Source organism: Melozone crissalis, unplaced genomic scaffold (genome assembly GCF_028551555.1).
Source record: "Melozone crissalis strain CALT ecotype California unplaced genomic scaffold, PUWL_Pcris_2 ptg000016l_1, whole genome shotgun sequence".
NCBI lineage: Eukaryota > Metazoa > Chordata > Aves > Passeriformes > Passerellidae > Melozone > Melozone crissalis.
Window position 1 is genome coordinate 17,059,222 of NW_026535794.1, and position 13,363 is coordinate 17,072,584.

The 13,363-nt window shown below is 47.7% G+C and overlaps 1 protein-coding gene across 1 annotated transcript; it reads left to right on the top strand.

Moving 5' to 3' along the window:
* The first annotated feature begins 4,261 nt into the window (after nt 1-4,261).
* Nucleotides 4,262-11,164, top strand: LOC128935273 (patched domain-containing protein 3-like). The gene is made up of 4 exons (XM_054273467.1): nt 4,262-4,993; nt 5,287-5,408; nt 6,404-6,549; nt 9,448-11,164. The coding sequence occupies exons 1-4, from the start codon at nt 4,262-4,264 to the stop codon at nt 11,022-11,024; spliced, it is 2,577 nt and encodes an 858-aa protein (XP_054129442.1). The 3' UTR covers nt 11,025-11,164.
* Nucleotides 11,165-13,363: the final 2,199 nt, after the last annotated feature.

Below are 13,363 nucleotides of genomic sequence, written 5' to 3' on the forward strand. Positions count from 1 at the left end.
TAAAGAAGTGACAGTGTTGCGTTCCAATGTGGGAAACTGCAAGGAGTTCTTTTAAAAACAGATAGTCAGGAACAAAATTAAGCCAAACGAGGCAAACATTGTGTCTGAGAACTGTTTGTTGGCAATGAAACAGAAACGTAAAAAGGGGTTACCCTACTAAAGAGGGCTAGAGAAGACAGAGCAGGAGAAAGAAAAATGGGAGGGAGACGGGAAAAGAGGGAGAGAGAGAGGAGACAGAGGGAAAAAGAGGGCATTATTACCACCGGAAGTCGGGGAGCACCTGGACATCCACGAGGCCGGGGCTGTGCAGGCTGCCTGCTGGGAACAGCCCCCGCGGCGATGGGACACCGGACACGGGGTGCGGGGCACTCAGGCAGGAGGTGCAGAGGCCTGGACAGGATCGTGATGAGGATCACGGCCATGGGCAGGCTCAGAGGCAGGCAAGGCTGGACACAGGGGGCTCAGGCAGGGACGCAGAGACGAAGCAGACAGAGCACCAGTCAGGAACACAGGGAGGTGGGACAGACTCGAGGGAGAGCAAGAGCCAGCAAGGGCAGAAGAGCCAAAAGGCAGGACTCCAAAAGCAAATTCAAAAAGCCTGCAAAGAGTAAGCCAAGGGACACAACGGCCCCCAAAGAGCCCCCAAAGCTTGTGATGCAGTTATTTTTATGGCCCTGGCTCCTCCCCAAAACTGCATGGTCACAAGAGACCACTGGCCCAGTCCAATGTCCCACTGCAGTCCTTTGGCAGAGAGGTTTTGCCATCTGACTGCAGAGTGTCTCTGGGGTACAGCATCTTCAGTGTTCCCCTGCTGACTGCCTCTCCCATGTGAAACATAACATGGTTGCCAGGCAAAGTCTCCCCAGAGACAAGGCTTTGCTCCATCTTCTCCTAGCTGCCTCTTGGACATGCTACACATGCATCCCTCCCCCATGCGCCCCTGACAACCATTGGTGAGGCATAGCAAAACTGAACTGGCTCCTCACAGAGGGCCTCCACCCTGTGGGTCGAGTTTGTTTATGTGTGAACCAAATTTAGTTCGTGCTGGCAATGATTGCTCCTGCAAGAAGGATAACCAGTCCTTCAATGATTAGCTTGATCTTCAGTGTAGATGCATGGCATCAGTATCAGTATCATTCCTGGGAAGAGAAAACAATATGAGTCCTGGAGTGGTTAGTCCAGACAGTGGCTCAAGGTGTTGAACAGCTTGGGCTAGTGACAAAAGTCTTTTCCCACTCAGGATATCTCTGTTCTGTCTCTTTAAATGCAGCTGAGTTGAATAGTAAAGATCGCTTTGGTCTGTCAGAGACAGTTTGGCCTTAACATTCCTCAGGTAGAATCTCAATTTTCAATTCATTAAGTGCTTGCCATACTACTGTTGCTGCTTCCTCCACCTTTTTGGTGGACGGCTCCGGCAATTACAGTTACCCTCCATAAGTGGGATCCCCTCTGAATTTTCCTTATGAGTTTTGCAAAATTTAGAACAGCAGTGGTTAAAAGCATGGAATATCAAAACCCAGAATGTTTTCAACATGAATCTTAATTGCAGAGTGAGAAGCTGACATCAGCTTCTCGATACCTTCTCCTCTTGTTTTTCCTGATCGCGGTCCGCAAGCATTGCCTCTGCCTGTGCTCACCTGTTGTTGTTATATTTCTAGAGTCCCATACTGTTGTTGTTATATTTCTAAAGTCCCATACCTTGGTTTGGTGTTTTCTTATGGCTGTAGATCTTCACACCACTGACTCCCTCTTCTGCACATCATTCCTTCTTAGTCAGGGCTCCTCCCAGGCTCTCCCCAACTGGTCAATCCACCCCCTTTTATCCCAGCTACCTTTACGAGCCACAGCTGCAGCCCAATGAAGGACATTGCAGCTGCAGCCCATCGAGAACAACTGGGACCTACCAGGGCAAGGCCTATGTACAGACATTGAAGTACAATACAGATATTTTACTGGGACTCAAAGGCCACATCTACTATACTCACCATCCCTTTCCTGACCCTGCTGAGCTGCGAGCAGCCCCTGTGCCTGCAGCTTCTTGGAGCACTCCAAGATGTGTCCGCCAGCAGTCTCTCTTCCTTCTCCTGCCAGTGCTCAGCAGCAAGCAGCCTGCAGCCTACTCTCCCTTTCACTATCACAGCAAGCAACACTTGCTACCGAAGCCTATTTCCTCTCTCATTTAACTGATCCTGCAGTCCTTTCACCAAACCCTGCTGAGACCCAATCATTTCTCCCCTGCCTGTTTGTTGGCATACCTCTCCTTTTGGGCAAAAATTAGCAGATAAAACTGCTTTACTTTCCCCCTTCCATACCTTTTACCACATTTATCCATTTAAGCCCTGCCTCAGGGCTATTTGAATTAGCACATACTACGCCTGGGGAAGTTGGACACACCTTATATTCTTTCCATCACTACCTGGCTGGAATTAATGGGTATGGCATTCTGTCCATGACATCAAGAAAGGGATGGCACACCCTTAATGTGAAGGGAGCAGCCATGATTTGTAAATGCTCATGGTTGAAAGAAACTACAAAAATTGGAGGGTCCACAAAAAATCACAAAGTTTTATTATACATTTGGCATGGAAATTGGAGTGCTAGTCCTTGAGCTACTATACAAGCGGAAGGAAGGAAGGAAGGAAGGAAGGAAGGAAGGAAGGAAGGAAGGAAGGAAGGAAGGAAGGAAGGCCAAACAGTAATTCACTAGAATCTCATTTTGAAACTTCCAGCAAATGCAACATAACAACAAAGAGAGATTGTGCCTTCATCCAAAAAATACGAGAAACCTTGACTTGCTGGAAGTCCTATGACCAGTTCCTGGCCCTGCTCCAAGGAGTATATTTTATCTTATTAGAACTTTATATAAAGTGCATTAATAGGCCAGGCAACAAGGATAAGCATTTAGATTCTGGGAGAAGACTGGAATGCACTACCCGCTTGAACACCACTCTGAACTGAGAGTTGGTGGAGCCTTCTTTCCATGCTGTAAGGCAGATTCCCAAGCCTCAGTTTACCTAAAGGCACTGGCCTGTGCCCAGTGGGTACCCTGACTGGGTAGCTACTGCCACCAGGCCAGTTCCTAGGTTTCAACAAGTTAGGAGCTAAAGAAAATAGCTTCTAATTGTCTGTCTGAGAAATACCTGTCTCAGAAAACCTGCGCATGGAAAAAGGAATCACCAGGATCCAACCTGCCCTAAGTGCTGAGTGCAGCCGGAGATATAAAACCTTGCTCAGAGCCTGGCTGGCTCCTTTATACTCACAGGTGTGTCAAGCCTGTCTTCCCTAGATGGGATTGAAGAAATTCCTACAATTTTCTGCAAGTACTGGCAGGAGAGAAGAGAGTTGCTTCTCTCAGAGGCAAGAAGTGCCTGCCTGTGACATATTGCCTGGACACCTTTCTAGTAATGTCACATCTTAGCTTAATATTCTCAGCCTGAAACCACTCAAATCACTGTCACCAGTGTCAACAACACAGGCTGCAAGACAGTTTTTGGACTTGGAAAGATTCTTTCTATCATTGCTACTGCATAAAGTTCTGGCATATCACACCAGTGGTACTCCTGTGACTTGCCAATTGGAATAGCTAACCCTTGTTTCAAAGTCTTTTATTTCTTCTGCTGTCACTTTTCTGTTTTCAAAACCAGTACGCTGAGAGATACAAATCACCACTGTCTGTGTTTTGCTCTCAGATGGAAGAATAATGCACAGTAGTGAAGCAGCGACTGCAGCAGCTTCGGGGAAAACGCTGAAAAAGCCGATGACGTCTGGAGGCTGAAGGGAAGGCGCGGGGCCGTGCCGGGAAGCGGCCGGGTCACCACGGAGCCAAAGGCGGGATCCGGGCAGCGGTTCAGCACGGCGGGCGCTGCAAACGCGCTGGAACCCGCGGAGCCAGAGCCAGGGGGAACACGGAGGGCAGGGGGAATACGGAGGGCAGGGGGGACACAGACGGCAGGGGGGACACGGAGGGCAGGGGTGACACGAACCCGGGGCGGGGGGAGCCAGGTCTGCCCGCCCGACTCCCACTGTCAGTCCCAGGGAGGTGGCGGAAACCCCGCTGAGTCACGGCAGGGGCGGTTCCGCCCGCTGAAAAATGCGGTCCGAGGTTCTGCCGGGAAGAGGGCGGCTCTGAACTCCTCTGCCTCTTTCTCTCCTCTCCCTCTCTCCTCTCCTCCGCCGCCCGCACAGACCGCACGGTCGGGCCCCGGCGTGGGACGCGCCCGCGGCGAGGAGCTGCGGCCGGCAGCCCGTGCCCGCCTGGCCCATGGCGGGGCCGCGGGACCCCGCGGAGCGCTGCTCCTGCCGCAACACCAACTGCGTGGAGCGGCCGCTGCGCCGGCTCTTCGAAGGGCTGGCGAGCGGCGTGGCCGCCTGCCCCTGGCCCTTCGTGCTGGTGCCGCTGCTGCTGTCGGGCGGGCTGGGCGCCGGCTTCGTCTTCCTACAGCAGCGGCAGGAGAACGACATCGAGGGGCAGTTCACGCCCACGTGGGGGCCCGCCAAGGCCGAGCGCGACTTCGTGCGGCGGCACTTCCCCACCAACGACTCGGAGCGCTTCTCCGCCGCGCGGCTGCCCACCGAGGGCGCCTACGCCGCCCTCATCGCCGTGGCGACGAACGGGGCCTCGGTGCTGGACGCGGCGCCGTGGGCAGAGGTGCTGCGGCTGAACGCGACCGTGCACGACGCCGAGTACGAGCGGCTCTGCGCCCGCACCGACGGCGGCTGTGCCAGCCCCAACGAGCTGCTGTCGCGGTGGGGCGATGCGGGACCGCAGGACCCGGGGAGCCTCCGCTTCCCCGTCAACGGCAGCGTCTTCCTGGGGACCGCGCTGGGCGGCGTGGAGACGGACGGCGGGCGGGTGCTCAGGGCGCGGGCCCTGAAGCTGCAGTATTACCTGCGGGAGGACGGTCCCGAGGCGCAGGACAGCCGGCAGTGGCTGGAGGGCTTCCTGCAGAACATCTCGTCCGAAGTGGCAGAGTTGCGCCTTGGCTCCATTCAGGTAACGCAGGGGCCGGGTACGGCCGTGCGGAGCCGCCGAGCCCGAAACGCCCGAGCAGCCCCGGCGCGGGATGGAAAGGAAAGGGAAGGGAAAGGGAAAGGGAAAGGGAAAGGGAAAGAGAAAGAGAAAGGGAAAGGGAAAGGGAAATGGGCGGGTGGCGGGAATAGGCAGGTGGGCTGCAAGCGCCAGGCCAATGCTCCTCTGCCAACTTGGTGTTTGGCCTTGCTTGTGCTTGTGCAGAAAGCCCAAGAAGAGGAAAAGTGTTTCAACGTTTCTTGTTGTTTTACCGGCAGGTGACTTACTTTACCTCACTGTCAAGACAACAGGAGTTTGAAGGAATTACCAAGAGTGTGATTCCGCTTTTCTCCGTGACGTATTTCTTGACAATAACCTTTGCAATCGTCTCTTGCCTAAGGTAAAATGTTTTTAAGCCATGGCTCAATGAGCAGTGATCTCTGCTGTTCTTTACATCTCTGCTGTTCTTTATCTCCCTCAGTTGGTTTCTGCTCTTGTCAAGTGTAGGCATTCCTGAAGCTGCAGAATTTCTGTAACATTTTATAGGCAAAATGTATTTCTCTGCCTTTTTTTGTCTACATATGTGTATCTCCCAGCTGCTTAGAGGGTAGATGAAAACTTGAACAAGTGTTCAGTACTTAGTTAAGGTTCAGGTGGATGAGCAGTAGCTTCATCGATTCCTGCAAGTCTGGGTACAGCCTTAGTTGTTTTGCTTGCTAGTAGAGTCAGAACCTTACCTGCTGTCCACAGAGCACTTAACCTGCCCTTTCTTTGTGCTGATGGAAAGTGAACTCTTGCACACTCAACAGCTGTACAGCAGTGTCTGTACTGTGTCCTGTACTTCCAAAAATTGGACTTGCAGGGTGAGTGAGCTGGTTTAGTGTTTGCATCAAGCATCATGCCTATTAGAGCATTTCTTATGGAATGCTTGAGCCAGCTCTCTGGGGCATCTTGGCAAAAGGCTTTTAGCCAACCCGACTGCTGAGAAAATTTCTCTACATGGCACGTACTTCCTGAAAGGTGCTTCCACTGATATGCTACAGCAAAATAATTTAAAATCAAAGACATTCTAGAAATTCACCATTTTTTTGGGTCACTCAAAGTCTCGCTGCATTAGTAGAGCTTATATATCCTTATTTTGCCATCTACTGTTATTGATGCAAAGATCAGTACACATCCTCACTCTTCTGAGTATGGTTGGGCAGTGGTAATAATGTGTATAACACCTCCTAGAAAAATCATTTTGTGTAATTCTGACACCTAGGAACTCTCCTAGCAGCTTTCATCAGGAGTTATTCTGAGAGAGGGTATCACTGGTATGTGAGTACTTTTCATGCCAAACACCTTGGTGAAATATTTGACACATAACTAAGATATTCCTTGAAATATTTTCAGACTGAGCTGTATAAGAAATAATACCTGGCTTGCAAGCTGTGGAGTGCTTTCTTCTGGCTTAGCTGTATTGAGCAGCTTTGGATTGCTGCTCTTCTGTGGAGTGCCGTTTGTGGTCACTGTAGCAAATGCACCATTCCTCATTCTGGGTAAGTAGAAAAAGTGATGCAAAGATACAGATACAAAGACCAGAGTGAAGTTAAAACAACCTAATGGTGTCAGTCTTTTATGATGTGAATGTCAGATAATACAACATTTTCTCCTGAAGTGAGTGTAGGAGATACCCAGAGGTGCAGCCCCCTCAGAGCACCTACGGAGGTGGGCAAGCCCCTCAGCTCAGCTCCGTGTGCCACAGTGGGACTGGAGGTGGGTTCTGGTGCTGCAAGGGCAGCTTTCCCCAGAAGACAAGGCCTGATCCGGATCCCCTGCTACAGCAGGAAGACTGTAAGTGGGAGAGTGGTAAGGTTAGGACTTCTGGCATTGTTCTAGTGTCCCTGGAAGTGTAGCCAGGATGACTGATCCTCTGCAGTATAACATCTATGTACAAAGCAGTCTCAGTCAGCTGCACAACTGAAATGATGCACCACTTGTGCAAGCAGCTCCCCCCAAAAACCCAAGGAAGATGGTATCATTGCATCCTTGTGTCACGATCCGTCCCAGTGAACGGGTAATGCGGTGATTTTAAGGTGCAAAATAACCAACAAAGGCAGAGGGGATTTGCAGTAACAAAATCAACAAATGCAGTTTTATTGAAATAACCATAACAGAAATGTGCTGGTGAGGGGAACCAGGGAAAAAAGGAGAAGACAAGGAAAAGAGGGAGGAGGGGGGATGGGTATAGCTACCGAAACATGATGCTGCTTTTATCATTCAAGGTCCAGCCCTCTAAAGCTCACCAGGCCACGTCTGGGGAGATCTCAAAATCTCTAGCTAACTCAGAGGTTTTTATTATTGAAAATTGTGAGGGGAGGGAAACTGATACAATAGGGAATAGATGTAACAGGTAGTCCATGTTCTCAGCAGTAAGCGAGAGCCATTGTTTTCTTGGTCCAGTGGTCACAACCTGCAGGCACACATCTTGGTTTGGTCAGTTTGCCTCCGCCCAAACACCTCCTCCAGGTTGGGGGTTTCAGTCCCAGTCCTTGGAAGGAGGAAAGAGGCCTTATCACATAGGAGTTTCATGTCTCAGTCCCTGATGGAGAGGCTTCTTACATCTCAGTCTGTCTGTCACGGTGGTTGTAAAACAGGTGAGGGTCTTCTGTGGGAGACCACCCAAAACTCAGGAGAAGTCCAGCCAGGCCAAGAGGTAGGACAGCTTCCAAAAGCCACTGTTGCAAAAAGGGCACAGTGCCCTTTCTTCTTCTCAGTGTAACATACAGCAAACACACCTGTGAAAACAATAACTTAACACTGTCCTTTCAGGTCTCAGGGCCTTTGGCGAGTGACTTTCACCTTCAGAGCCAGAGATTCCAGACCGGGGGGGGGGGGGTGTCTTCTCTGCAGTGGTCACAATGACAATCCTGAGGCAGATGAGGGAAAATTCGGACAGACTCTGACACCTTGTTCCACAGACTGCTTAACAGCCAGTGCTGAACTTTCCAAGTAGTGATAGTGTTGCTGCAATTAGATAATGTTTCCAACTACATAATGTCGCTGCAAACAAATTACTGCTTCTAAAATCCTTACTGGTCTCCTGTATCATACATTCATCTGATGTTTTCTTGGGCTTGGTCTCATGCTGAGGAAAACACATGGAGCTCCCAGGCTGACGGAGGCTGTGCATCATCCGAAGATGTCCAATGCAAATGCTCCTTTGAGCAGGCATTGTTTCTTTGTTTCCTGCATAATTCTAATGCATTTTTTCATCTACTTTTGCTTGCTCATTAATTGCAGTGGCTCTGATTACCAAAAAGCCCCTTTTGTATACCTGGGAAAGGGCTTAAGTCAGTCTCTTCAGATCTTCAGATATAACACACAGACTTTTGTCTTCCTTGCGTTAAAGCAAACAAATTTTCAGTACAGCAGAGGATTTGCTTTGAGGGCTGCTTGCTTTCCGAAGCAGCCTGGCTCCCTGCCACCCAGTAGTACCTTTTGATGTGCTGCTTAATTCATCTTTGCATGTTTACTGGCAATTGCCTGTTCAGGTAGCAGGTAACGATTTTGTCTCTTCTGTGCTCAGCTAAATCTCACTCCGCTAGTCACCCAGCCTTGCTTTCCCTTCTGTGTGATTAATTTTCAGTGAATAGAAGAGCCCTTGACAACATGGCAAAATACTGAAAGGTGTGAGATAATAATCTTGAGAGTTAGCAGAGGTCAGAGAAACCCATTGGCTCTTCATTTTTGAACTTCAGCTCATTTGCATCTTAGCAAAAACCCAAACCCAGGATCCAGTCTTCCTGGCAAGTTTTGCCAGGGACCTGACAGGTAATATTTTTGAGCACATCAGTATAGAGGTGAACCAAAATGAGTAATAAATCGTGAATAAGTGCTGGAAAATAAACTGGAGAGAAGTGGAGGGCAAAGAGCATAAAAAAAGTAAGCCACTGGAAAACTGGAATCACTCTTCTCCCACGTGGTAGCAACTGCTCTTCCTGCCTTCTGAAGGCAGAACAAGACACGATTGCTCTAAGTTGCTGCAGTGCTGAAGAAGAGATTCCAGAGATAATGGGGGATGCTTCCAGTGGTAAGAATAGTTGAACATCAGAATATGCGATGCTTTGAAATCTCTGTCACTGCATCATGGACATCAGCTACAAGACACTTGTCAGAGATGCAGTAGGTGTGCTCATTCCTTCAGCAGAGTTGCTGAGGGATCAACAGCCCATCAGGTCTCCAGGAGGTGCTGAAAGGTAATACATTCAGCCACACACAAAGGATCTGTTTTCCAGATTCTCTTGTAACTTGCATCAGTGCTCAAGCAGTGTTAGTCGCCCAACTTCCTTTGCCAGATTTTATGCAGAATGAAATGTGATTAATGTTGTAGTTTGGTTGGGTGTTGGTGGAAGCTGCCACTTGCAGTGCAGCGTTAACAGTCTCTCCTCTTGCAGGGGTTGGCGTTGATGACATGTTCATCATGATTGCTTCCTGGGAACAAAGTTTAAGGAAAAAAGAGAAATCCAATGTTAAATCTCTGCTGGCTGAGACTTATTCAGAGGCAGCACTTTCTGTGACCATCACCACTCTGACGGATGTTTTGGCCTTCTTCATTGGCACCTGGACTGCTTTTCCGTCCGTGAGGTCTTTCTGCCTCTATACAGGGACAGCTTTTATCTTCTGCTATGTATATACCTTGACCTTCTTTGGGGCAGTTCTGGTATTAAATCACAAAAGGGAGCAAGGGAACCGGCACTGGCTGACTTGTATGCGTGTGGATGTAGGTAAAGATCAGGCTGAGAACTCCTGCTTGTACAATGCTTGCTGTATTGGCAGCTCTTCTAGGCAGCCATCAGAGCCAGAAGGTGACCATCCAATGAACGTGTTCTTTAAGAAGTATTATGGCCCTTTTGTTACAAATAAATGGAGCAAGGTGCTCATGGTGTTGCTCTACGGAGCATATTTGGCTGGCAGCATTTATGGGTGTACTCAGGTCAGGGAAGGCATCGATCTCCGAAATCTGGCAAATGATGCCTCCTATGTTATTCCATACTATGATGATGACAAATACTTCTCCACATATGGACCCAGGGTCATGGTTGCCATTACTGAGAGTGTAGATTATTGGAACGAGTCGGTGCGTCTTGGCATTGAGAGCTGTGCGCAGAATTTAGAGAACATTTCCTATGTAGATAAGAACCTCACAGAGTCATGGCTGAGAGTATACACAGAACTTGACAAAAGGGGTTTGATAAATATAAGCAGTAAGACTGACTTCTTAAATAACTTAAATGTACTGTTCAGAGCTCGTCCCAGTTTTGAGTGGGACATAAACAAGACTCAGGATGAAATAGAGGCTTCACGTTTCTTCATCCAGACAGTGAACGTGACATCAGCCGTGGATGAGAAGAACCTCCTCAATGAGTTAAGAGAGGCAGCCAAGCAGTGCAGCATTCCACTGAAGGTGTATCACCCAGCCTTCATCTACTACGACCAGTACCTGGTAATAGTGCAGAACACTGTTCAGAACGTTGTGGTTGCTGCCGGGGCCATGCTCGTTGTGTCCCTCCTGCTCATTCCCAACCCGCTGTGCTGCTTGTGGGTGACCTTTGCTATAGCCTCTGTTATAGTTGGCATTGCTGGTTTCATGACGTTCTGGAACGTCAACCTCGATTCCATATCCATGATCAACCTGGTCATTTGCATTGGGTTTTCAGTAGATTTTTCTGCTCATATTTCCTATGCCTTTGTTACGAGTGGAGAGTCATCGGCCAATAAAAGGGCAATTGAAGCTCTGTCCCTGCTAGGTTACCCAGTTCTACAAGGTGCAGTTTCTACAATACTGGGCGTAGTTGTCCTGGCTGCAGCGAGCACCTACATCTTTAGGACATTCTTCAAGATCATGTTCCTTGTTATTTTGTTTGGGGCTCTTCATGGTCTTGTTTTTATTCCAGTGTTTTTAACATTTTTTGGAAACTTTGGCAGATCACCCAATACCATATCTAAAAAACTTGAGCTTGAGAAATTATAGTTTGCTTGTGACTAAGTTTAATAAATTAAGTTTTATTTGTTATATGTAGATTCAATTTTAATGATTGTCAGGGAATGTAAGACATGAAGAAAATGAAAGACAAAAAAAAATGAACTCAACAGGGAAGCAAAGGCTTCAGAAAAGCCAGGCAAGAAAAATAATAAATTAAAACTTAGAGAATGCATTTGCATTTTTAATTTTTGTGTCAACATGTTAATGTTGTTAAGTATTTTTTGTGTCTACTGAATGTATTAAAGTTATTATAAACACTGACCACTGTGTCAGCTTAATGGACTACATTACATGTTTGTCAGGACATATGCACAGTGGGGAAGAGTAACTTCCACTCGTCTGCATTTTCCACCTGTTTGCCTTAGTGCTGTAACTCATCCCAACACTGAGCTGGAAGAAAGTTTTTTGCCCAAGAGACTCAAGTTTGGATGTTTTACAGCAAAATTACAAGAGGTCAGAACTGTCTCAGACTGCAATAACCCATAAGCCTTCAGGAGACAAAATGTGCTTAGGTTCCTAATGTAGCACGAAAAACCTTGGGGAAGACTCACCCCAAGCTGACTCCCATTTTCTATTCAAAGCCTTTTCTCAGTGTCCTGTTTTCTAGCTAAGGCTGAACATCTGGTACCCTTAAGAAGTTTGTGTGTAGCTTCTCTTGGCTGCAGTCTGCAAAGGATGTGCTGTAGGTTATTGAACTTGCATGGACCTCCTAAGTATGACAGGGCAAGGACTCTCTAGAGAGAATCACAGCCTGATTTGGGACAAAGTGAAAAGGCAACTCAGGTTTAAGCAGATCGGTCCTAAAACTGTAAACCCATAAATTCCGTTCTGTTCATCCTGAGTAGCTTTCACTGAAGAAGAGCTAAGAATAGATGAGAAGTGGCCTTCTAACTTGTAGGGGACAAGAGAGAAGAGAAAAGTCAATTAATAACTTGTTGCCACAATCACGAATAACCCTTGGGAAACAAAGTGAATGATGGAAACTGATGCAATTCTGGAAAAATTGGTGTAGAACTCATTAAACCATTCAGTCCAAATCTGCTTCCATGGAAGATTTCTTCTGACTGAGCAAGTGTGGCAGGGTCTGCCTCTGTTTCCTGTGATTCCTGGCCCATTTCATGAGACCCAGTAGACAGGGCAGAGGCCTTCTGTTTCCTCCAGAAGTTTTTGGAAGAGCAGTAAAAGACTGAAACTCATATTAACCTTAGAAGAAATCTGCTCCTGAACTCAAAGTCAAAACTCCATGCTGAATCTCAGAATTACAGCTAGCAGCATTAAGTTTCCAGGACAGGGCACTAAACACAAAGCTACATTTGGGAAAAAACAAATGCACTAGAGTGCCCACTTCTCCCATTAAATGTTTCACAGTCCATACTAGTGCCATAATGGCAAATGTTGCAGCCATTTATGCACTGATGATGCTGTGGAAGGAGCAGATGATGCTCTCATGTTGACCAATGCCAGAGGAAGGCCTCTTAATAAACATGTGAGTGATGGGTTTAGAAAAAGGGAAAGCCACTGCTCAGGGAAGTAGAGAGACCAACCTATCTCAAGTGTGTACTCTCACCTCTCATCGTGTTGTTTGGCCATGTTTTAGAAGCAAAAATAGCTTTCATTGCTTCTAGCTGAAGTTTCCAAGCAGATCAATAGAGCAGTAAGTTAGCAATGGCTTGATTGCTCTATCTTCAAGGCCAGTTTAAAGGATTAAGATTTAGAACACTCTTTTGATATTTCAGCTGACTCAGGTCATCACAGAGTAAGAAGCAGCCAGGAGAAGGCCTCAACTTTCAGTGGAACTTTGCATTTTGTGTTAAGCATGCTGGTAGAATTCTGTCATGCCAGCCTCAGGAATACAGAAAATTCAGAATTATGTCCAAGTTTGAATTTCTTATTTTTATGTGCCACCCTGCTTGTGACCACTTTGGAGGTATTTCAAAAGCAAACAGTGTATCTAAGCACTTAGCTCTGCCACAATTTCAACAGCAGGAGCTGTTCCTACTTAAAGAACACCTCTCTGACTGATTTCTGGAAGTGCTTTTGTGGTTGTGATGTGTTGACCCTGGCTGGACAGCAGGAGCCCACCAAAGCCACTCTATCTCTCCCCTCCTTAGCTGGACATGAAAGAGCAAACACAGCAAAAGGCCTGTGCGTTGAGATGAAGGCAGGGAGAGATCACTCACCACTTACCATCATGGACAAAACAGTTTTGAGTTCAGTAAAATGAGTTTAGTTGCCAACCAAATCAGAAATAAAACCAAATTTTAACACCACCTCTTCTTTCCTGTTTTCATTTTCACTTCCACTTTTCTCTACCTCCTCCCCCTCAA